Here is a 26,209-nt window from a genome sequence, read left to right as displayed (position 1 = left end):
TAGACTAAGTTAGAGAACGTCCTACAAAGCACCTAGCTCCCAACAAATTTTTGGTGTTGTTGCCGAGGATAGTTTACACTAAGTTTTATTTTTGAAACTATTCTTCTTTACACTTTGTTAATATTATTCATTATTCTCTCTTTATTTATTAAACTATTGTTAACTTTGTTTATGTGTCATGGTTTATGAGTGAAAATCTTGAAACTGAGTCTTATTCTGGCACTGAGGTACCTTTCTTTCTCTTTGATCCTGAACCTGAACGCACTTTTCATAGAAGAAGAAGAGATTTAAGGAAGAATAATTCAGAACGAAAGATGGCTGATCACATTAATCATAATAATGAAGAAATACTTCCTGAACAAAATTTCATAGCACTAGCTGCTCCCTCGAGGAACAGACCAGAAAAAGGAGTGATTTTTCCTCCAGTAGAAGCTCTTAACTTCGAGCTTAAACCTATCATGTTCAACATGATTAGGGAAGCTGGAGTTTTTAATGGACTTCCAACAAAAGATCCATACACTCACCTTAATAATTTTCAAGATATTTGTGATAACTTTAGAGCAGAAGGTGTGTCAAATGAGAGTATGAGAATGAGGTCGTTCCCTTACTCTAACTTAGATGAAATCACTTGCCCCTGGATCTATACACTTATGGGAGGAGCTTTCTAACAAGTTCATAGAAAGATTTCTTCACATGTCCCATGTAGCTAATGTAAGAGCAGAAATATCAAGCTTCAAAATGTTTTATGAAGAAAATCTCTATGAGGCATGGGAGAAATACAAGGACATAATCAGAAAATGTCCTAACCATGGGGTAGAAAAATGGGGAGTTCTCCAAACTTTCTACAAAGGTATAGATCATACTTCTCAATCTCACATACATTTTGCTGCAGGACAATATTTTTTACAGGAATTAAGAGAATGAGTTTAGTCAAGAAGCCTAGTATGATGGAGTTAGACAAATAGACTACCATAGAAGCTCAGTTGGCAGCTCTGATGAATGAGGTAAAGAGCTTGAAGGCTGACAAAAATCAACACAAGGCCAATGTCTCTCGACTCACAACTCCAGAAAGTGAGCACTGCCCAGCCTGTGGTGGTGAACATGATTCAACAAACTTCCCATTAACAGCACCAGTATGTTATGCAGAGAATTTTGGGGGCAGGAACTTCAATCAAACCAGGGACAACAAAATGAGCGTCTTATGGAACTGGGGCGCAAGACTGAGGATCCGACCGCAAAAGTGGGGCGGTTGGGGAAAGAGGTCGTGGATTTGAGGTAGGACAACAAATCGTTGCAAGAAAGCAATGATAAACTGAAAAAGGACAGCGAAGAGGTGAAGCGCCTATCAGGGGTTAATGATTCCTTGCTGAAGAAAGTGGATGAAGTGACTCAGGAGAGGGACGACCTTTTGAAGGTTAACAACGATTTGACGGCCGAGCTTGAGGAGATTAAGCACGCCCTGAAATGTGCTTTAGCTAGCAAGGAGGAACTAGAACAGTATAAGGGACGGGTGAAGGAATTGGATACCGCCTTGGTCAAATCTCAGAAGGCGTTGGCTGGGGTGCTCTATGAGTCTTTTGATAACGCGCTTAACATAACAAGGCTATGGAGCAACAACAATTACAACATAACAACAATGGAGGAAATGGAGCATTTGATAAGAATAGAAGATCAAATGATGCTTTGTTCCCTAGAGATGAACAGTTCATCAATTCCTTGGAAAACTATGTAAAAGAGTATGTCACAAGGAATGATGATGTTGTTAGAAACATTAAGACCCATCTGGGTCAGATAGCTGCAACTCTCAATACCAGAGCACCAGGAAAATTGTCAGGGGATACTTAAGTCCCTTTTACCTCATCAACGGAACAGGTAAAAGCAATCACTTTGAGAAGTGGAAGAACTACAAACCAATCCACAAATTCTTCCAAGGCAACTTCCAAAAGAACTAAGAAAGAGCCTGTCAAATCACCAGAAGAACCATCAGGAGTTGTCTCTTAAACATCAACAAGAGGATTCAGCTGGTCCAAGTTTAGAAAACAAAAGACCTAAGGAACGAAGTGTCTGATGAACAAAAGCAAGCTCAAGCTGGAACAGCTCAAACTGTAAAACCTCCACAAAAAAGAACACAACAGTCACTGTTCCATTCTCTCAAAGAACAAAGAAGCAGCAAGATGATAAACAATTTGGCAAATTCCTGAACATCCTAAAGCAGCTTCATATCAATATCCTTTTGGTGGAAGCATTGGAACAAATGTCCAAATATGTCAAGTTTATGAAAGACGTTCTCTCCAAAAAGAGACGTATGGAAGAGTATGAGACTGTAGCTTTGACATAGGAAAGCTGCAAATATTTGGGCAAACTTCCACCTAAATTGCAAGACCCTGGGGGTTTCACCATCCCTTGTGTCATAGGGAACAACTACCAAGGCAAAGCCTTGTGTGATTTAGGAGCAAGCATCAACCTGATACCTTCCTTAGTTTTTAAACAACTTGCCACAGGCCCAGCAAAGCCAACCACATTAACATTGCAGATGCTTGATAGATCAATTCTCAAGCCACAAGGAAAGGTGGAGGATTTGCTGGTCAAGATGGACAAATTCATTTTTCCTGCTGATTTTGTCATCCTGGATTACGAAGCTGATGCTGACATTCCCATAATCCTGGGAAGACCGTTCCTAGCAATTGGGGGAGCTGTCATCAACGTACGAAAAGGAGAGCTCACCATGAGAGTTCATGATAATGAATCAAATTCAATGTCATGAAAGCTATAAAGTTCCGTGATAATGAATAAGATATGGAAGAATATGCTATGGTGTCTATTCTAGATACCAACATCAGCATTAAGCAAGATGAAGAAGAATCATAAGAATTGGAAAAGTTGCATGACGAAGAGCAGGTACCCTACTTGCAAGAAAGAACACATGAACCTCTGCAGAGAATGGAAACAGAAAAACAAGTCAAAAAACCATTTGCAGAACAACCACCTGAGCTGGAACTAAAGCCACTTCCCCAACATTTGAAATATGTATACTTGGGGAACGCCAACACATTCCCTATCATCATCTCATCATTCCTAAACAAAGATCAAGAAGACTTGCTGATTGAAAATCTGAAAAAATATTAAGGAGCTATTTGATGGACCATAGTTGACCTCAAAGGTATTAGTCCTACTTTTTGTATGCATAAAATTTTATTGACTAACCCTGATAGTTCCTCAGTTGAGCATCAAAAAAGGCTAAATCCCATCATGAAAGAAGTGGTAAGAAAAGAGGCAATCAAGTGGCTAGATGCATGAATCAGTTACCCTATTTCAGATAGAAATTGGGTGAGTCTTGTTCAATGCCTTCCCAAGAAAGAAGGCATAACTGTGGAGTTAAATGCAAAAAATGAACTCATCCCTGTTAGAAAAGTCATAGGCTGGAGAATCTGCCAAGATTACAGGAAACTCAATGCTGACACCAGAAAAGACCATTTCCTTTTTCCATCTACAAATCAAATGCTAGATCATTTAGCTGGAAAAGAATATTTCTGCTTCCTTGATGGATATTCAGGTTACAACCATATTCCATTAGCACTTGAGGATCAACACAAAACTACCTTCACCTGTCCCTACAGAACATTTGCCTTTAGAAGAATGCCCTTCAGGTTATGCAATGCTCCAGCAACGTTCCAAAGATGTATGTTTTCTATCTTTTCTGATTTAATAGGTGAAGGAGTAAAAGTCTTCATGGATGATTTTTCAATGCTGGGAACGTCTTAAGAACACTTTTTGGAAAATCTGGAGCAAGTCTTACAAAGATGTCTTTCCTCTAATCTCGATCTCAACTGGGAGAAATGTCATATGATGGTAAAATAATAAATTGTCTTAAGACATAAAATCTCTAGGAACAGATTAGAAGTTGATCAAGCCAAGGTAGAAGCCATAGCCAAAATGCCACCCCATGTTAATGTGAAAACTCTTAGGAGTTTTCTGGGACATGCTAGTTTTTACCGAAGATTCATCAAATACTCTACAAAATGGCTACACCCCTTTGTCAGCTATTGGAGAAAGATATAAAGTTTGAATTTAGCACTAAATATTTGGGAGCCTTTGAAGCCTTGAAAGGTAAGTTGGTCACTGCACCAGTTATCCAACCTCCAGATTGGAACCTCTCTTTTGAATTAATGTGTGATGCAAGTGATCAAGCCATTGGAGTTGTTTTAGGATAAAGGAAGGATAAATTTGTCCGAAGAAAATATTATGCCAGTAAAACATTGAATGAGGCTCAAGTGAACTACACAGTCACTGAAAAACAGCTACTAGCAGTGGTATATGCTTGTGAGAAGTTTAGGCCATACATCCTTGGTTCCAAAGTTACTGTCCACACTGACCATGCAGCCCTTAGATATATGTTTGCCAAGAAGGAAGCCAAACCTCGTTGATGCTCACCGACAAGTGTACCGATCGCACAAGTAATATAATGAGTAAGTAGAGTATCGTCTCCACAGGGATTGTAAACCAAGTACTACAATAATCAGTCCCCTTAAGTTGGAAAATTCAGTTGTTTTGAAAAATAGTGAATTAATGGTAAAATAAGGACAAATATGTAAAATATATAATTTTCAATTTAATAAGCAATGGTAAAAATAAATCAATAAAATTCACAACAGTGGGGTCTCTCAACAAGAAAATTCAATGTTTAAGCTCAAACCTCACAAGCTGTGGTATCAATATAGACTCATGAAAATTAACCTCAGGCATTATCAGAATTTCACAACATCAATTCAGACAAACGAGCAATCATGTAATCCAATTATACCTATGCAATGTCATGCCAGAATGTCACACAAACATGCTTCCTAAGATTGAATCCAGCAAGTTAACTAGGTAAGCACATTTAAACCTGAGAATTGCTTCAGAAATATATTTCCAAATTTTTTTTAAATAAGAGCAACACAAACTAACAATTAACTAAAAATAAAATGTAAAGAGTTTAGAATATCTCCCCTGATAGAAAAGATTGCAGTTCCAGAGTGCTTCCCAATGCCTACCATTCCCAGATTTAAAGAATTGTTGTCCTCAGCAATATTTAAACCCAAAGATTATTGAAATATCTGCACCATGGAACAAACAGTAATATATAGAATAAACTATAATTCGCACAATAAAAAACATCAGAGTGTATGGGACATAAATAAAACCCACATCATCTAAATGACCCTAACATCAACCTATGGTCATAATAAAACAGCAAAAGTTCGAAAAAGATAAACTAAAATAAAGAAAATAAAACAATCTCCAGCAGCAAGGAGATATAATCACTCCTCAATGTCATCTCCCTCAGCAGCATGTGATGACTCAGCAAATGGAGGAACTAGTGGTACTGAATGCATCGGTGCATGAGCAGCATCAGGTACTGGGTAATATGGAGCTGGGGGCACAAACGGATACTGTGGCCGGTAAGATGCATAATCTACGCCCCAGCCTAAGCTAATCCCTCAAGGATGCGAGTCTCGGTGAATCCTCGTAAACTAGCTCATGTGGTGGAATAGATACCCTTAAAGATGATGAAGAGGAAGCAACAACTGGTGGAATCTCAGGAGCACGGGGTGGAAGAGGTACTCGGGGTGCTCTAGGAGATGCAGGAACATTAAGTCCTATGTGCCAGCTTTGGCCACTAACTCATGATCAGCCTTAGCACAAATATTGATATAAGTGTTATAATTCATAATAGGATCAGGAGCGATATCTAAATCTTCCTCGTCAGATGTAACATCCACGGTGCTGACGATTGTATAGTTAGTGGAAGAGCTAACGTACAATTGAATGTATAGTTAGTGGAAGAGCTAGCGTACTATCAACGGGAGGGGTACATGAATGAATCGAATAACACCGAAAATAGAGGGATTCTAGAGACTGTGGTGGTATAAGACAGTAAAGTTGAGGATAGTTTATAAGAATTAATTGATACTACCTATACTAACAAGATGCATCTACTTTTCGGTAGCCCGGATCGGAAGAACTCCACAGTTAAGTGTGGTTGACTTGGAGCAATTCAGGGATGGGTGACCTCCTGGGAAGTTTTCCCGGGAAGTGTGCGAGTGAGGAAAAAGCACACTGAAAAGTCTCGTATTAGTATGTGGGGATTTTCGTTGATTCTTGAAGCGGCCGGGCGTTACAAGTGGTATCAGAGCATGCCTCTCTTCCAGTACGGTGTGATTCGAGGACGAACCAGGCGGAAGCTGGTGGGTATGTAACATCCGGGTGATGACGATTGTATAGTTAGTGGAAGAGCTAACGTACAATTGAATGTACAATCCCGGGTGTTGTCCCCAACTATATCTCAAGAATTAAACAGAACAAAGTAACAATTGGAATCAAATTCAGAAAACAGAATGTCAACTCATTTTAGCATACAACTCAGCATTTTAAATCAGATAGTCAACATAGTAAGTAGTTCAAAAGAAACCAATAACTAACTAGAAAACAGAAATTGCTACTACTAACTAACTAATTAGAAAATAAAATAACAAAACAGTTAAACAAATAACTAATCAGAAAACTAACTAAAAGAAAGAAATAAAGAAGACTTACCTGTGAAGCAATGTGAAGAAAAGGAAAAACTGACAGTTGAAAGGAGTTGAGAGGAAAAAGAAAAGAGAGAAATGGGAGAGGGGAAAATTTGAATGGAAAATGGGGGGGATGAAGAAAAAAATTGGTACGCACTTTTCTTATAACCGGCGTGGAATTCGCGCGGGTCGCGCGATTTTTTTTTTTCTGCGGCGCGGGGAGCGCCACACTGGCGCTGCAGTCGCACCAATTCTTTCTTTTCCCATATTCTGGCGCTGCAACCGCGCCATACTGGTGCAGTGCTCGCTCCAACTCTCTATTTTTTTTTCAATCTGGCACTGCAACCGCGCCATACTGGCGCGACCAGCGCCAGTCAAATTATTATTATTATTATTTAAATAAACTCTACATTGGGTTGCCTCCCAATGAGCGCTTGTTTAACGTCACGAGCCTGACGGTTACCTCTTTCGAGTGTTGTTTTCTCTGAGAGACAGAGTCTCGATGTCTCTTCTCACAGGTCCTCCTTGATAAAACTTGAGTCTAGCTCCATTGACTTTGAAAGGTCTATCATCATCCAAAGGAGATATCTCAACTGCTCCATAAGGGAATACTCTCTTTACCACAAACGGACCAGCCCACCTAGACTTGAGTTTGCCTAGAAATAGTCTCAGGCGAGAGTTGTACAGTAAAACTTGTTGGCTTGGCTCAAATTCCTTTGGACTGATCTTCCTATCATGCCACTTCTTGGTCTTTTCTTTATACACCCTAGCACTCTCATATGCAGATAATCTAAACTCATCCAACTCGTTCAGTTGCAGCAATCTTTTCTGAAGAGCTTTTGTTGGTTCAAAATTCAAGAATCTGGTTGCCCATAAAGCTTTATGTTCCAATTCTACCGGCAAATGACAAGACTTCTCATATACCAATTGATAAGGAGACATACCTATTGGAGTCTCAAATGCAGTTCTATATGCCCAAAGCGCATCATCGAGTTTTCCTGCCCATTCCTTCAAGGAATTCCCAACAGTCTTCTCAAGGATTCTCTTCTATTCTCTGTTTGACACTTCCACTTGTCCATTGGTTTGAGGATGGTAACGTGTAGCCACCCTATGATTCACTCCATACTTCACAAGCAAACTATCAACTTCTTATTGCAAAAGTGTGTCCCCTCATCACTGATAATAGCTTTAGGAACACCAAACCGAGTGAAGATGTTCTTCCTCAGAAAGTTCACCACAACTTTAGCATCATTGGTGGGAAGAGCAACAACCTCAACCCACTTAGACACATAATCTACAGCCACCAAGATATATTGGTTGGAATAAGATGAGGGAAATGACCCCATAAAATCTATTCCCTACACGTCGAAAAGTTCTACCTCCAATATGCTATTCATAGGCATTTCATCCTTGCAGGAAATATTCCCAGCTCTTCGACACTTGTCACACCTCTCAACATAATCCCCATCTTCTTTAAATAATGTAGGTCAATAATAACCACTCTGTAAAAAAATTTGAGCAGTTATATTACCTCCAAAGTGTCCTCCATAGTCTGATGCATGGAAATGCCACAGGATCTCATGCACTTCAAATTTTGGCACACACCTCCGTATGATTCCATCAGCATATTGGAAATACAAGTAAGGGTCATCCCAATAAAATCTCCTTGCATCCCGCAGAAACTTTTTCTGTTGTTGCCTAGTAAGGTTAGGAGGCAACTCTTTTACCACCTTGTAATTGGCAATATCCGCAAACCAAGGAGGCACAAAAATAGCCATCACTCTCTCATCAGGGAAGGTGTCATTTATTTCTTTTTCTAGACCATCTTGCAATTCCTTCTCCTGAATTCTTGACAAATTATCTGCCACCTTGTTTTCTACACCAGCCTTCCTCCTCATCACGCTTCTAGTCAATGTGTCTCGAGTTTCTCTCAGCCTCTAAAACTATCATCAATTTGATTTTCCTATACATGATTCGCTACAAGTTATGATTATCACTGCTGATTCCTTTTTTGGGGGATTAAACATCACTTTTATTACAGGTGGGATTTTCTGTAAATGGGGTCCTGAAGATGGCATGCTAGTGAATTTTCTGTTCCATTTTGTATAAATGTTATTGGAGAATTGTTATAGGCGGGTTGGTGGCGGGGTGGAATAAATCTTTTAGTGCATAAGATACATTAAATATTCAATATATTTGTCTAATTATTTTATGACAATAAAAAATATCATATCATCTAAAAAATAGATGATACGACTTTTTTGTTCACGTGTCATAAAATGAAAGCAACGATGTATTTGATGCACTAAAAATTTATTCAACGGGATAAGATGAGTTAAGTTTTTTAACCCACTTTTAAAAGTGCAATACGCTGGACGAGTTCCCACCTCTCAAGTATCTGAGTGGGCAAATCCAAAACAAAATATATTATAAATATGGGTTCGTTTTTTCTACGGTAAATGTAGATAACTTATCTACATTTAGCCCAAAACGACGTCGTTTTGAGGCGGAAATCAAGGTAGTTTTGTAATTATAGTTTATTTCAGGGTTATAATAGTCTTTTTCTTTATAATTTTTTAATCCAAAACGACGTCGTTTTGGAAGCGAATGTAGATAACTTATCTACATTCCCTTTAGAAACATTAAAGCCTATAAATATCGATGAATTGTTAGGGTTTTTTTAATTTGATTAAAATTCTATATTTATTTATGAAAACATTCTATTATTCATTAAAAAAATTCGCAGAGAAAAAAAAAAAGCGAATTAAAACTTTCTTGGTTTTATTCTAAACATCTAGTTGAACTATTTTTTCTCCTTCTCAAACTATCATTCAATGCTAGGCAAAATAAACAAAAGCCTAGATGCATTACAAACAAATAAAAACCTCAAAACAAATTGAAGTCAAACGTGATTACGTAGAGACAAGAATGACATTCAATTTTCAACGATTAGTGGTTTTAGATTCCTCGATATTCAATAATGACTAGCAAGGGAAGACCAAAGTTTAAACATAGAGAAAGAAAATTGTTGGAAGAACATTTCAGAATAATTAGCAATTTCGTAGTTTAAATTAATTTATACTCACACATGCATAACTTAATCTTTGAGATAAGCACATGACTGACTAGTAGGATCAAGCAAATAACATTCATTAGTGACTAATGCACTGTGCCTATAAATGGAAAGCAAAACAAACATAAGGCAAGTATCATTCAAGACAACCGAAAACACAATGAAATCACCCTCCTTATTCCAAACCTCATCTTCGGAATTAAATTTTAATTCTCGGTCACCCGTCAGAAGGCCAGCATCCTACCATGGAAAATTAATATAGCAAAATTTGAATGATTCATTACAATTAAGGGTCATGTAATCTTATGTATTTCGGTGAGTTATTATATAAGTGTTTGTCCTCACAGATACCATTCTTAACTCTACGTGTAATAACAAATACCTACGCTTATATTCACAAAGATGCATTTTGTCACCCAAGATGTTAAGCTCAATGGCGATTACAATGTGGTTTACCCTAATAAAATATAGATTTTATTTCTCTTATGTCACATAAGAAAAAATTTATCTCCTACTCTCACTTTGATTTTCGTGTTCTATTTTTTTCTCTTTTCTTTTTTAAAAAATAAAATGATTCCTACCATTTATTAGGAGAGTAAGAGAAAAAATTTATCTTATACGACATAAGAGAAATAAAACCCATAAAATATACATACCACAAAATTAAAATATTTGGGTTGAGTTTTTAGATCATCGTAATTTCTTTTCGAAGTATTTAAATACAAAAAAGTAAAACATAATTACATTTTCCAATAGTGGGGAGGAGGAGTTGTGATTATGATAGATTTTTTTTGGAAGTTAGCCCAACCTTAATTACTTCTTTGAAGCAAGTTAACTCTTTCCCGTATCTCGACAAACTTTGACTTTTTGAGCCGATTACGTGACTCATCCAAAGTGTAAGATGAATCAAAGATGAAGATATTTAAACCCTTCAAAAAAATGACATGTAAAAATCCAACCGTGACAATTATCATATTGACTTTCGATTACTTTTACAAATGGGAATTACTAACGTAGAATACAATATAATTTAATATGAAAATATAATAATACCCGAGGATGTGTCCTCAAATAATCAAGGGTACTTTCACCACAACACAAGAAAGGTTATTATATAACTTACAATATTCTAAAACCTACCTATTTCCTTCAAGTTACAACGATATAATACGAGGCCTCATCACATGAATCCATAGAACAATTGACCTAATGTCTAGCTTGACAGTTGACACCATTGATGAACCTCAATCCTTGCCCAACTATCTGGATCCGTTAAAAGCAGCCAGCAATTCAGATTGCACTCTGTAGTATCACTAATGATGTGAGCACCCATGAGACATTCATGTTCATGCAAATAATAATCGTAACACATTCAATCAAAGCATATATCATCGGAGCAACTAAAACTATACTCTCAAACATATCAAGCTCCAGCTCCAGCTCCAGTACTTAGCTTAAGGGTCATTTTTATGTTCATTGCTGCTAACTCTGCTGCCAAATATCTAAATACATAGGGCATAGCGACTGTCTCCATGCCTTTACTCGTTTGGCAAGCATGACAAGTGACCTTTTTTGGAGCTCTTCCCGGGGGTAGCCCTCCAATCTCGCGCACTAGCCGTTTTTGATGCTGGATGAATGTTGTCGTAAGCATGCTTCCACAAAGGGAACATACATCAGCTATGTGATAATCAGAACAGGTATGCAATCTGTCATGCAGAAGATATGCAGCTCCATGTGCAAGTAGAGAGTCACGTTCCATTTCTCCAAATCGAACTCCCCCACCGCGCTTTCTTCCTTTTATTGGCTGCCGGGTGACCTGATCAATTGTTCCAGTAGATCGAACCTGCAACATAAATAAAGGTTCGGTATTAAACAACAAATGTATAGCTTCATTAGACAGTAGGCACTGTGTTAGAGGAAGGCATAACAATCACTTTGTTCACCTGAAATTTGTCTGAAACCATGTGACGTAGCCGCTGATAATAAACAGGCCCAATAAATATCTCACACGTGAGTTCTGTTCCATAAACCCCACTGTACAGAACCTCCAAACCATGATAATTAAATCCCTTCTCTCTTAGCATAAAACCAAGATCATCAACAAGGGAATCTGACTTTTCCTCACTATCTTTCTTCATTGAACTACGAAATGGAGTAGCATCTACAAATTCTCCGTATAAGCTCCCTCCCTACAAGAAAAACATATTATTAGTCCTTCATATCTTTTCCTAACCTAGAAGGAAGCACAGCTGAAGGCAAGAGACACAAAAATGGTTTGTCTAAAATACAAGTAACAACATATGAAAATGATATAATATAAACACAATCCTAAATTAGAATAAAGATAACAATGTTCATAAGTCAGCATTAGCCACTGTAGACACAATAAAATACCATAATTTATTTAATCATTGTGGTATTATACTTGTATTAGTACAAAATTTCAACAAAAGTAAAACAAAATTGAAACATATAGGCTAGAAGAATCCGACTCAGGTATTGCAATACATTTTGAAGTATAAGTATGGTGCTTTATAGTTCGTAAGGTGGATAATAGCCTAAGCATAAAAAAATGATCTTGCAGAGAAATATTAAGTCAACGGCATAGAAATAAGATGATTATTACTTGACACGTTGACGTATCTTCATCGTCAATCAACTACTACAAATGAAAAAACTGATAATTTATATGATTATATCCTAAATTTTTATTCAGTTGTAGTACCTTAGCAGCAACAGATTCCAAAAGCATAGCAATCGTCATCCTGGAAGGAAATGCATGCGGATTGATGATGAGATCTGGGCGCATCCCAGTAGATCCAGAAAATGGCATATCAATGTCTGGCCACAACTGAGAGCAAACACCTTTCTGCCCGTGTCTACTGCTAAATTTATCTCCAATGACAGGGTTCCGAGGATGTCGAAAGCGTATGTTAACCTGCTCCGACAATTATAAATATGAACTAAAAATTAACAAATCAAACTGAGTAATCAATAGTAAAAGATAAGTACAAGTCCAATAAAGAAATATATCAAACTCAAACTGACTAATCAAATCAAACAACTCTGAGTATAAGGTTATCTAGTATAAAATTTTGTTTCTTTTGCTTGTACACATCTTTTGTAACAACATACGGAACACAGCCAGGATTAAGCAGAGTAGTGGCTCATATAAAAATTTATCATGAGAGAAAAAAATAAAAACTTTTAATTGCAAATCAAAGAATCTGTTATGAGAAATGAGTAAATCAAATTAAGGCATCTGGTTGTTGTATTATAAAATTATAAAATAAATTTCATTCAAGACAGGGAAGAAGTACAGGTAACAGGTAGGCTAAAACATCATCCTTATGTTTACCACAAAAAAAAAAAAAAATCATCCTTAAAGTACAATAACAAAAGGACAAGAAAAAAAAAAAGTAATCAGAGTAAATGGAGCACCAAAGGTTAAAGGTAGCAATTAACATGGTTCATTCATTGACAAGATCAATCTGTGCAAAGAACAGAAGTTCATTAAAACAAGGATATTATAGTCAATTTTCTTGACTCACCTTCTGAAGGTGCTTCTTGTTTTTGACATCAACAGCAACATAATCAACATAAACAGGTTCAGAACCCTTTCTTTTGTAGGTGTGTATGGAACTCGTGATTTCATTATAAATGCTACAATAGGGTTCATCTGGTCGTATCATCTGAAAGTCATACATTAAGATATTTTCTAAACAATGTTGAATTCAGGAAAGAAAAGGGAGAGGGAGAGATGGAGGCAAACCTGACCAACATGTGGAAGTCCATCTGAATCAAGAGAGGGACAGCCTGATTTCTCTATGACACTTTTTCTGAACATTCTTGAGGAGCGGTCTGATCTGCTGCCTTGTTCAGTCAAGTCAATAGTTTCTGTCTGCCAAAACAGTCATAAAAGAAAATTTAGGGTCATAATTTGCAGCACGAAAGAGAATCTGTAATTCAGTATATCAAACAGCAGAGAAAGTCGATATAAACAGACTACGGCACTATAAAAAAAGGGGGCAAAAGGAAAGAATAGATACATGCATTGTTGGATATGTAATTAATATAGTTTAGTGTCAAGTTCACTGTATATATATTAATAAGTGAAATCAGGACTTGTGTACTCATTATTAGTTTAATATATATCCAGTTGTCCTTGGTGTGCATTGAAACATGGTTTTCAGCATTATGGTTCTATTTTATCTCTCTCTCAACATGCGTAAATCAGTACATTCAGCACATTATTAATGTAATGAAGTCACAACAAACATCGATACTTTGCAGGCTCCAGAAAGACCATAAAGGCTCACCTTGGCCATACCCAAAAGTGATCATTTGGCCTGATAGATTGGACCTTAAATACCTTGTGCTTAATAGAATGTTATTGGAAAAACAAGGACAAATGGTCATGCCAACAATATGGTGCTCAATAGAAAATCCTGACTTGCTAGTGTATGAAGTCAAAAATCAATTACTTGCTGCAACGTGTGTGAGAGAGACATATGGAGTGGGGGACAACCCAAGCCCATAGTATGATCTTGTGATCATATTAAAAAACAACAACATAGGGAGAAAACGTAGAGCAACCATGAAGTTTCAATCAAAGATAACTAACTCAGAGCAGACTGCTAAAACTACAAAAATCAAACATTAAAGTCATGGCATCTCACTATAAAGTGTCATGAGAAATTAACTCTGATGCATTCAAATCCAAAAAGCTTAATTAGTTGGTCAGGTATCAAACCTGATATATTTGTCCATGAAACATTCCACGTTCCACTGATGACTTATTTAGAATCATGGCATCCTCCATATCATATCTGTAATCCGTAACAGAAGACATTTGTAAATAGCACAAGAAGGTTGAAACTACAGTTGCTTCGCACTAAAGCAGTTACCCTGTATATGCCAAAACTGCAACTATAGCATTTGTGCCTGTTGGATATTCATCGATGTTGTACTTAGTATATGCACTTGTCCGAACAATGGGACTCTGGGGAGTCTGAAAATGCCCCAAAAAATATTCAAGTTATAACACTCTTAAGAGGAGGAGAAAGTATAAGGAATGCTATATCAGATGCAAGGGATACAATATTCCCAGGTTTGCTTTCCAATATAAAAGACCAATACTTATCTTATTTGGAAAAGAGGGTAGCTAAAATTTATATCAAGCAGTTTTGAACAAACCTGAAGATGATATAACTTTTGATCTGCACGATGTTGAATTGTTTGTGAAGAGAATGCCATTGTTTGTTTCGCCATCTACAACATAAACACCCACAAAATGTAAAAACCTGTAGCTAAAGCTGATTTGGACACAACAAGTGACGACATAAAAGACATAGAACCTGACACTGGTACATATTTCGTGGGCTCTGATTATGATCTGACCATGGCGTCAGATTAGCAACTACACTAAGCATTCCTGTTGGATGAATTTCTTCATGAGTTGCAGGAAATGAACTCTTTCTTCCACCATCTCCACCATCGGGACATCTTATCTCCATAAAAACCTGACAAGGAACATAAAAATCACTTCAAAAATAACTGAAAGATCACCAGTTTAACGTACTCATCTTCATAAAGGTGCCTTTATTTGATTGATTCCAAACAATTATATGATGCACAAAAAAAAAAAAATTTCTATATTGACCTGTTCAAATGGCCCAATAAATTCAATGTTTTCACTTCCATTGGAAGGAATTGATATATTTCTCACTGGCCGAACAAATCTTGAAGGGGATGTGAACAGGTAGAGACCAGGATATGCTCCACCCATACTCAAAGGAATATATCCCACTTCCAGATCATCAGGAATCTGCATCACATAATTTTGAAGTCAATATCAAGGAAATAATATATTATCGGGATCAAAGAAATTTGTCTTTGTCAAAAACAAACCACTGCAGCAGAAGACACTTTTAATAGACGTATGTGAGCCACAACTTTCTCAACTTCACTGGAAGGTATACAACCAACAATACAACCATCGAAAAGAACAGTAAGAACTTCAGGTGGGCCAGGAAGAACTAGCTTTGGCAATGATTGTGTCATTCCAACCTCAATTAAAATATTGAGGATAGACATTTTTATTTTAAAATAATCTTTAATGTTTCCTTGAGAATCAAAGAATGACGTAACCCCTGAAATAAAGAAGAGAAAAGAAACAGTGAACTATAATTATTGTATTAAGAATTGCATTACTGATGAACAATGAACATTCTTGCTAACAATAAAAATTACTTCTATAATTTGTGAATAATAATATGATAAGAACCTTGGGATGCACCACCCCAAAAGCTAGCTCAAAGGATGGGAGTGCTCAAGGCCTTATAAACCCCACATTAGTTTCTCATACAACCAATGTAGGACTCCAAGTTCCATACCTTGCACATGGGATCGTAACATAATATTTTAAATATTTTATCATTCAGACAGATAACTTAAGAGTAGCATATGCCAGAGTTTCACTTATTAGACCATGCTATTTCAGATGGAGGAATATGCCATGTTTATTTACATATCAGCCTTCTGGCCCACGTAGAATGTTTCAGATTAAACCCAAAAATACCAAGTCACTTGAACTGCTGTCTAATAGCCATAAAGTTAATGTGGACTCACACACCAGCACGTTGTGGAATGCAATACTACCAACTTACATTTTGAGATACTTATTTCTCACAATTTCTCATCAGAGAGGTAGAACTTACTAACTCCCATTCATTTTGTCAATGCATTTCTATTTATTTTATAGCAGTCTTTCATACCAGCAATTATCTTAATGCACAAGTAATTCCCTAATTTTTCAAATTGTAATTAAACTTCTTGGCAACGTAGTATGTCCAGGTTACTGAACTCAGCATCATTTCCTCTAATCATAATTTATGCCATAGTTGGTAAATACCAAGCCCTTAACTAAAAATGCATATATCTTTCAAACCAAACACATTCTTGCATCTATCTAGAACTTGATGTAACCAATATAAACAATTATTTTTTCCCCGAGTAGAGCCACTTTTACCATAAACCAAAGAATAGAATTGTCTGGATCTACTTCCTGCTTTAATGCAGCATAGCTAGTGCACAAAACATTATTTTTGATAAATTATGCCAAAGGAAGAGTTAATACAAGTACATATGGCGGCACAAGGAATTGCAGGGTAAGACAGCAATGGTTTTATGCACAAGCTCCATGCTGTCATTGTATACTTCCTTTTCTTACACACAGACATTCTAAATATGATATCAATTTTTACAATAAAGCTGATGGAAACAATATAAAACAAACCCTAGTTTCACTGTATATAAATTCCTAATCCACAGTGTTAAGTCTTAGTTTCTTGTCGATGCATGTAACAAACATAACATCACATGATCCAATGGTTATGATCTGTCATTTGATAGTAGATATGCGTGTCAAAACTGATGGCATTAAGTTGTGCTGAGTTGAAATTTGAAATTCTGAATCTGAATATAATTTACTTGAATGTCAAGTACAAATGTTAACAATATATAGATTAATACAAATAATTGTTTTCCAAATAAAGAACTGATTCTAGGGAAACAAATAAGAAGCAAATCAGACATATAATCTGTCACATATCTTCCTTATAATCTGTCTAATAAAAGGGAAAAATGAATCTATAATAATTAAACAATTATCCATCCTATATTTACAACATGCTAGATGCGCAAATGCAGCACAGTGCCACAACCAGGAGATTCTGTTTCTTTGGGCCGTATCAACCAAGAGTTCAAGCACAATGACTGTGTTGCAACCAGGGTTTTAAAACCCCACCCCACCCCAGGGTCGACCCCTCCGGGTCACTGACCCCCTCTATCTAAAGGTTCGGGTTAGTAGTTAGACCCTACTTGCATGTTGACCCCTCTAACCCCTGAAACTCCCGGTTGAACCCGTGACTCCCGAGTTAGAGGGGTCATTGCATTTTTTCTAAAATAAAAAAAATTATACACGAACTGACGTCGTTTGATGTGCAAAAAAGAAAAAATAAAACAAAAACTTGTTGCTGCCTAGATTTAGAACTAGATCTGAAATCTGAATCATTCTTCTTCTTCTCTTCCAGACCCAGACCCAGTCTCCCTGTTCTGGTGATCTCTTCCACCGTGCTGGTTCTTCTCTCACCACCATTAATTTATCGTGTCGTTGCCTCTCCTCCACTATTCTTTATTGGGTAAGGGATCTCCTTTCACATACTGTTATAGGTGCATGAGAATGACAAGAAGGGTCTGAGTTTGATGATATAAATTTTCATTGACTCCATTGGACTATGTGCTTTATACTTTGATAGTTTGATACTTTAATTAGCTAGTGAATATTGACTTATGGATGTAATTGGTTGAATTATGTTAAGTATATTTTGAATCTTTAATGATTGGTGGTTTGATTTTTTTGAATTTTTCATATAGAATATATATTTTTATTTTTCTAATGTATAAAACCGGGTCAGCGAAGTGATCCTGTGATCCCTCGGTTGAACCTGTGACCCTATGACCCCTGACCTTGGACGAGAAGATGGCCGGGTCGAGTTTTTAAACACTGGTTGCAACAAGTATAGGAAGGATATAAGTTTAATTAAATTATGGTTTTTTATCCAAAGTCCAGCTACATATAACATATTAAAACATCATAAGGGTTCATCTTATAAATATAATTATTTTAAAAAATTAAAAAGGGAAAATTACAAAAATGGAATTATTTGCAACCAATGAAGAGGATGATCAAGTCAATAAATGGTTATTCATCGACCACTCGTTAGCTAGTCATGTAGCTCGTTGTTCCTAAATTAGAAATTTTTTTAAACAAAATACTATTCTGTAACTTTCCCTAAACAAAATGATAGCTGAAGTTTACATGAGAACCAAGTCTAGGGAATAGTGTTCATTTGAAAGTCATGTGACAAAATTTGATCCACAATCTCTTTTAATTACTAATAATCTTCCTACATGTAAGTGATAGGTCAAGGCACGGAATGGAAGGCCACTAACAAGTACACTTAGCTACAAATATCTCGCAATTTTCTTTTTTTACAATTCTTAAGAGGGGAAGATAAATAAAATGGAGATGGAAGGAAAAAAGAGATCAATAACTTACTACTAGTGCAAGTCATATGGTTCAACAATCCACAGGGCTCCCCATCAGGTGTGTGCACAGGGCAGAGAAAACCCCAAGATCTATTTAAGAAAAAAGCCCTTAGAGAGATAAAACACAGATATGTACGTATATTATAACAAGATCATGTGATCTGCTGATTATGCAAAAATGTACTAACTCAGGCAACAGCTTCCGCACAGTTGTAGTACGTAGTCCAGCAAATGAGGCCCCTCGATGAACAGCACGAAAATGTGAAAGAAAACGTAAGTAGTTTAGCCTTTCAGCCTGAACTGTATAGCCTGCCCTCTGATTAAGAAAAAATAATCTATGAATAATTAACAAGGTCATCAAGCTAATAAAAAACAGATTAAACTATTCTTGCCATAATTAACATGAAATTTAATTAATACAGTTTAGTCAATATTTACTTAAGGCTAAAATGCAAGAAACCCCCTCAACTACAGGCCATTTCAAAAGACCTCCTTGTGGTTCAAAACTCAACTCCTTCAACTTACCAAACTGTGCATGTTCTGCACATGCACAGGGGGTTAATTTTGGACTATGTACAATTTTTTGGTAAGTTTAGGGAGTCAAGTTGCCGAGTTTTGAACCATATGGTTTTTTTCTTTAAAAAAAAAAGAAGACCTATAGTAAGAGGGGGTTCCCTGAATTTTAACCTTTTCATGGTGTAATACAAAATGACATGTTATTTTATTATTTTATGACTAAAAAAGGATAAGCAATGTGATAAATAATAACTATATTAATGCATAAATCAACAGATTCTCCAAGATCAATGTCTTCCCCTTCTAAAAATATTGCTGGCGGAAAAGCACACAGCAGCACATCAAAGTTTGAAGTATCTCTTTAGAATTTGAGGTGTTCTAACATGGACATGACTCCTTCTTTAATTGTCCATGCTTATCAGTATACTATTTCGGGGTATAACAGTATTTTCATCATTAATAATTCTGTATATGTTACTGTACCTCTGTATACACTAGATTGGCGACACCTGTCTGTTACTTAACAGGTGTTCAGTAGTAAGTGTTTACAACTAACCCAATGCTGAGTCATCAGATAACTATAAGAGTTACTGTTGTTCGATTCAATCATCAATAATATTCACTTTCAGATCTCTCTCCTCTCTTTTCTCTCTTACTTTCCCTTTTCTCTCAATATCTGGTCACTTTCTTGAATGCTTCATAGGCCACTGATAATAATCTTTAAACGAACAATATAATTAGAGAAAGGTTTTGTGGATTAGTGCAGGTATCATATAGAAGGAGCCTGGGAAGAACATTCAGCGAGAAAAGGGCAAAAAAAAATAACATACTCACAAACTGAAAGCATAAAAAATATAATATATGCATCAATCATGATTTTTACAATATGGTTATGTACCTAATACTTTATATAAACACTAAAGATAAATGCAATTAATCATCTTGACAAGAGAAGGAATACAAAATAATATCTAATTTTAAGCATTTTCTTATGTGTAAGCCCATGAATATTAATATTACAATGAAGGAAACAAAAAGACTATTGGCAGCTGGCAAATACAAACAGAGACATAATTTAACTAATAATTGGGAAGTCAATACCTGCTGCAGATCTAGACCAGTTTGTGTAACCAATCTGCCAGTTTTCAACAAATTTTCAACAGTTGTACTGATTTGCTTTGCTGGATTTTTATCCATAACTTTCTTAACTTGAAGAACTGTAATACAGAAGAGGTAAACGATGCAATGATAAGAATTATTTGTGATAAATATCACCAACTTAGGTACCAGATACCAGTTTACAGACTGCAATAAACAATAAAAGGAAGAATCTCTAAATCATTTATGTGCTCGTAATTATTCCAGAATCTATACAATAAACATCTAACAGCAATTAAGCACAAACAAAGACTTTAGCAGATAGAACAAAATGAGAATGCTAGGAAATAACATGTTATGTTGAAAGAGCCAATAAATATCCACATACTGTCGCTGAAATTAAACTTCTTGCTTTTTTTATTGATCTCGTCCAGAAGAAGTCTTTTTCCCTTTTGCAGCCAATCGTCCAGTTTTTCCTAGGATCGACAACGATGTATAAATGCAAGAAATCATGAAAATATAAAAAGACATAGGTATAGATACCTCTCTGTTTGTTAAAAAAAGACTATAACACAACAGCAAAAGGTTTTCAAAACGAGCCCTCTAAGCAGAATATAATAAAAGCCTTATACAAAGAAAGAGTATTCCATTTGCCACACATTAAAAAAGATAACCAACATTAGACAAACGTATGGGGTATTATGACTCTAAAAGCGTAATGAAATGAATATGATCTAATAAGATTTATTGGAACATGACAGTGTCATACTGTCATGTTTAGAGAAAGAAAGACACAAATAACTTTTGTATAGGACTAGTGGACAAGGTCCTTCCCAGTGAAACTCATGGATTCCTCTCTTTGAAAATCAGAGAGTCATGTTCTTGAGGAAAAGTAAGACACCACAAATCTATTTAAGGCTTCAATAGAATTAACATTGAGTTTTGGAATTACAACTTCACTACTGAAATGGAAATAGTTCAAAACCTTAAAATTTATGTCTGGGTTACACAGAATCAGGAAATGAAATTGTAATTTAAATTATATTATTATTGTTTGGGCGTATGGTCTAGATTTTTTAGAAATAAATCTTTAGCCATAATTTTTAAAGCTAAATATATATAAATAACTAAATATTTCATTATGGTTGATAGCCGCAGTAGAGGCAACATAAGTGCTGACAGAGTTGGTGACACTGATGGTGTTGTATTGGCAGTGGCAATGCTGTCAGAGGCTCTAGTGGAGGAAGTGGCAGTCGGAGTAACGGAAAAAGTGGCAGAGGTGATGGTGGCAGCAGCTGTAGCAGTTGGTGGAGGTAGCAATCGTGGTGACAGTGATAGTGATAGGAAAGGAAGCAGTAATTGTGGTTGACAAAGACAGAGGTCAAAGTATCAAACATAGGTGGCCGAGGTTATTACTTCAAATATAGGTGCAAGTTAAAGCGTGGACATTAGACTACTAAGTCCACCCTCTTAATTCTTGCTTCTTGCAATTGTAAGTTTTAGGCTCAGTGTTAAGAATTGAGAAAGGTTTTATTTAGTTGCTTTTAGTTATAAGGAATTATACCAATTGAAAACGGCATAATCAAACATCAAATTTAGAATTTGATACCATTCTAGACTTCCTTTCATTGTGGGGTGACGGCGGGATCATACCATTCGAGTCTTTTTTTTCATACTTTTCCCGGGGTCTGGAGAAAAGAATCAAGAGCCAATTTCCAAACGACAAATGGAAACAGGGAGAAAAGAGGCATTACATCAATGCTAGCTAGCATATGCCTTCAATAGCTTGAGATTGAACTATGATTGAAATGTGATCAGGTTCACAATGGATGACATGTTACCACTACTATTGACAAAGGAATATTTTATGAAAAAGGGTTTAAAGCTTTTACCTTAAGATAAAGTGTAATCAGATGGCCAGGGAGTAAAACCTCCTGATTTTGCAAAGAATCAGGGTTGTCCGGCACTGATGTTTGATCTATAAGTGAGAAAAGTTTCTGTAACATGAAACTAAAGGGGGAAGAAAAGAGAGGCCAATCAAAAGTAAAAATGTGAGAAAACAATGATCCACCACCAAAGATAATTTTTGTCCATAAGAAACAATTTAGGGAAAATAATTATTCAAAATCATTGCATAGAAGAGAAGAGCAAGCAGCTAACATGAGCAGATTGAATTTGTCAAAATTGTTATCCAGATGAACAAGTATGTAGTCCTTTATAACAGCATCAGCAACCTAAGAAACAAAGAAATTCATGGAAGCACAGCAGAAATGAGGGCAAATAGGACCTTTCAATAATCAAATTATTATAATGATAAACCAAGACTCACAATAAGATAGCTGTCATTCGTAAGTTCAGTCATAATGGGTTGGAAGTGCTCTCCTGAATTTAAAATGAAGAAATTAATACAAAAATATGCAAATTGTTCAACAAAGGGACCTTGAAGAGTGCCACATTATCTACCAATATATTCTAGACATTGAAGACGAGTGAAAAGAGACAAATCTCGAACTTCATCTAAGATTATTTTTGCCCTTTCACCAACAAGCTGGGTCCCAACAGCACCCTTTCCCTTTTCATACTTCTCATTATAACAGCTTGTCAAATTTACATAAATTTCACGGTCAGTGGTGTCAATGAGGGCCTGTTACAAACGATCAGTAGCACCATATGTAAATCTTTACAGAGCCAAAACCAAACAAGGGAAAGCTAAAGGAACCGATAGTAAGCCATCCCTAGAAAAAAAAATTACGGTAATTTGATAGAGTCAGCAATCATTACCTTCAAAACAATACCCACAGGAAGCAAGTATTCCCTTCCTTTTATCCTGCAAAATGATATAATGATGAAACATTCCTACTTACATCTCAAATCGTGAACACTTTTATTAAGGGGTTAAAACAGAAGTATGGAAGATAGTTGGGATTAGATCTTTTAAATTAACCACAGGCTTCTTACCAGAAACCTAGTCTTGCACTCCCATTACGAAGGTAATACAATTTTACTGTTAATGAAGATTGATCAGCTCTTACACACCTGGACAATTAAAATATAAAATCTTAAAAGAAATCATAAAGTATTCAAAATGAGGAGTTAAACATTAAAGAAATCATGTTTCATGTTTGGACAAAAAAGACCAATTTCAGAAAGACGTGATAAAACCGATTGATTTCCCATGTATATATGAATTCAAAATCTGAATGCAATAATTTGTTTGGACAACAACTCAACAAAAATATCAACTAGTTTTCTAATTGCCAGTTAATCAGACTAATGCAGAATACACGCATTAGATATCTAATTCCGTGCACACAAAATAGCATGCATCAGATATTCACATTAACATCTAAACTTTTTAGGGGGAATTACAATTAGGATATCTGGAAGAACATATTTCCAATTTAGAATGAGTTAAACCAAAAGAATGGTTAATCATTCTGAAGTGAACTAACTATCTTGGAATCTTTGTTACCACTCATTTGGTTAATCATAAAAAATTGGAAATATGTTTGCCAGCATATTCTAAATTGCAACTCTCCCATTTATCATAATAATAATAATAATAATAATAAAAGCAATCCATCAAGAGAGGAGAGAGGAACAATGTAGGGAAGAAAGAGGATCAAATCAAATAGAACTTAGTATAACTACTGAAAATCATCTTTTTAACTTCTTAATTTTATAAGAGAAGAAAATCTAACTATTCGTTAATGGACATATGAAAGTTTTTCGAGGTATAAAACTAACAACATTTTATAACACACGTTAGAGAATAATATAAACTACTTGAAAGAAAAGGGTATTTGAAATATTATTGAATTGTGTATTAATATGATACAAAGAGGTCTCTATTTATAGAGACTAAAAACCCTAATTCTTGACCTAATGGGCTTGGCCCAATACAACAAATACTAATAATAATAAAAGACCTAATATTTACAACACTCCCCCTCAAGCTGAGGAATAGATATTTATCATTCTCAGCTTGCTAGTAAGTTCTTGAAATCTGTCTGAAGGAAGTCCCTTTGTCAATAGATCAGCTAATTGACGCCCAGTGAGAATGTATGGAGTGGTAATCAACCCGCTATCAAGTTTCTCTTTGATGAAATGGCGGTCGACCTCAATATGTTTAGTCCGATCATGTTGAACTGGATTATGAGCTATACAAATAGCGGACTTATTATCACATAGCAGCTTCATAGGTCCCTCACATTTTATTTTGAGATCATCAAGTACAATTTTCAGCCACAATAACTCACAAATGCCTTGAGCCATAGCTCGAAATTCAGCTTCTGCACTTGATCTGGCAACCACATCTTGTTTCTTACTTCTCCATGTCACCAAGTTACCGCAAAGAAACAAGCAATAACCAGTGGTAGAACGACGGTCGGTCACGGATCCAGCATAATCAGCATCAGTGTAGACTTCTAAAGAGAGATTACCATCACGTCGGAATAACAATCCTTTACCAGGAGTAGCTTTAAGATACTGAAGAATTCTCTCTACTGCCTGCATGTGTTTCTCCTTTGGATCGTGCATAAACTGACTGACAACACTAACAACATAAGCTAGGTCTGGCCTAGTATGAGCCAGATATATCAATTTTCCAACTAGCCGTTGATATTGTCCTTTATCAACTGGAGGACTCTCCTCTTCAAAGCCTATCTTGTGATTCTGCTCAATAGGAGTATTAGAGGGTTTACACCCGAACTTCCCTGCTTCTTTGAGAAGATCAAAAACATATTTCCTCTGACTGATAAAAATTCCTTTGCTTGAATGAGCTACTTCTATCCCTAGGAAATATCTCAGTTTCCCAAGGTCTTTGACTTCGAACTCAGAGGCAAGTCGTGTCTGCAGAATCTGTCTCTCCACAAAATCATCACCTGTGATAATAATATCATCAATATATACAAGGAGCACAGTAAGCTTCCCATTTTGGGAGTGCTTGAAGAAAAGAGTGTGATCTCCTTGACTCTGTCTATATCCTAAGGTCATCATAACCTTAGTAAACCTTCCAAACCAAGCATGAGGTGACTGTTTCAATCCATACAAGGCCTTTTTTAATCGACAAACTTTATTTTCCCCCTTCACAGAATCAAAACCAGGCGGGATTTCCATGTAGACTTCTTCTTCTAACTCACCATTGAGGAAAGCATTTTTCACATCAAATTGATTTATATCCCAATTGTAATGGGCAGCAAGGGACAACAAGATTCTCACTGTATTCATCTTTGCAACTGGAGCAAAGGTTTCTTCATAATCTATGCCATAGGTTTGACTGTAACCTTTGGCGACTAATCGAGCCTTGTATCTCTCAAGAGTGCCATCAGAATTATATTTCAGGGCATAAACCCATTTGCACCCTACTGCTTTCTTTCCGTTGGGTCTATCAATAACCTCCCATGTTTTATTTTTCTCCAACGCATTCATCTCCTCTTGCATGGCTTGAGCCCAATTCCCATCTTTCAAAGCTTCATGTACTGATTTTGGGATTGAAGTAGAATCTAGTGCTGAAACAAAGCTTTTGTGCTGCACAGAAAGATTAGCAGAGGAAACAAAATGGGAGATAGGGTATTGAGTACAAGAGGGACAGGAAGAACAAGTTTTCTTGGAAGAAGATCTTTTTCCTTTTCTTAAAGCAATGGGTAAATCATCAGAAGCAGTAGTAATGGGTAAGTCATCAGAAACAGTAGTAATGGGTAAGTCATCAGACGTATTAACATCATGATCAGAAATATGAGATTCAGGACTTACCAGTGGTTCAGACGATTGAGGTTGCTGATGAGGCAATGTGGGTTGTTTCCTTCTTTGATATACCAATTCAGGTGTTACGATCTTCCGTATCTCTGGTGTACTTGAT

At 36.2% G+C, this 26,209-nt stretch overlaps 1 protein-coding gene and 1 non-coding gene across 3 annotated transcripts in view; both read right to left on the bottom strand.

Annotated features, from left to right (window-relative positions):
* Nucleotides 1–708: 708 nt before the first annotated feature.
* Nucleotides 709–815, bottom strand: LOC133294248 (small nucleolar RNA R71). Its single transcript, XR_009749171.1, has one exon. It is a non-coding gene; the product is annotated as a small nucleolar RNA R71 (small nucleolar RNA).
* Nucleotides 816–10,590: 9,775 nt separating this feature from the next.
* LOC133294244 (DNA-directed RNA polymerase I subunit 2) overlaps nt 10,591–26,209 on the bottom strand; it is a 28,597-nt gene continuing 12,978 nt past the window's right edge. For both annotated transcript variants that reach the window (XM_061492897.1, XM_061492898.1), the window contains 21 exons: nt 23,308–23,385; nt 23,131–23,176; nt 22,813–22,993; nt 22,679–22,731; nt 22,510–22,583; nt 22,242–22,359; nt 20,738–20,825; nt 20,353–20,468; nt 18,924–19,051; nt 18,746–18,825; nt 15,535–15,776; nt 15,287–15,451; nt 14,982–15,146; nt 14,821–14,895; nt 14,532–14,635; nt 14,378–14,453; nt 13,397–13,525; nt 13,176–13,316; nt 12,350–12,562; nt 11,568–11,813; nt 10,591–11,467 (listed from right to left, as the gene is read on the bottom strand). In XM_061492897.1, the coding sequence (XP_061348881.1) occupies nt 11,048–11,467; nt 11,568–11,813; nt 12,350–12,562; nt 13,176–13,316; nt 13,397–13,525; nt 14,378–14,453; nt 14,532–14,635; nt 14,821–14,895; nt 14,982–15,146; nt 15,287–15,451; nt 15,535–15,776; nt 18,746–18,825; nt 18,924–19,051; nt 20,353–20,468; nt 20,738–20,825; nt 22,242–22,359; nt 22,510–22,583; nt 22,679–22,731; nt 22,813–22,993; nt 23,131–23,176; nt 23,308–23,385 (2,938 nt within the window). In that variant the 3' untranslated portion in view covers nt 10,591–11,047. The remainder of the gene's footprint in view (nt 11,468–11,567; nt 11,814–12,349; nt 12,563–13,175; nt 13,317–13,396; nt 13,526–14,377; nt 14,454–14,531; nt 14,636–14,820; nt 14,896–14,981; nt 15,147–15,286; nt 15,452–15,534; nt 15,777–18,745; nt 18,826–18,923; nt 19,052–20,352; nt 20,469–20,737; nt 20,826–22,241; nt 22,360–22,509; nt 22,584–22,678; nt 22,732–22,812; nt 22,994–23,130; nt 23,177–23,307; nt 23,386–26,209) is intronic.

Source organism: Gastrolobium bilobum, unplaced genomic scaffold (assembly GCF_033153095.1).
Source record: "Gastrolobium bilobum isolate Gb01-03AN ecotype WA unplaced genomic scaffold, APGP_CSIRO_Gbil_v1 utg11755, whole genome shotgun sequence".
Taxonomy (NCBI): Eukaryota; Viridiplantae; Streptophyta; class Magnoliopsida; order Fabales; family Fabaceae; genus Gastrolobium; species Gastrolobium bilobum.
This window is presented reverse-complemented; position numbering and strand designations above follow the sequence as displayed.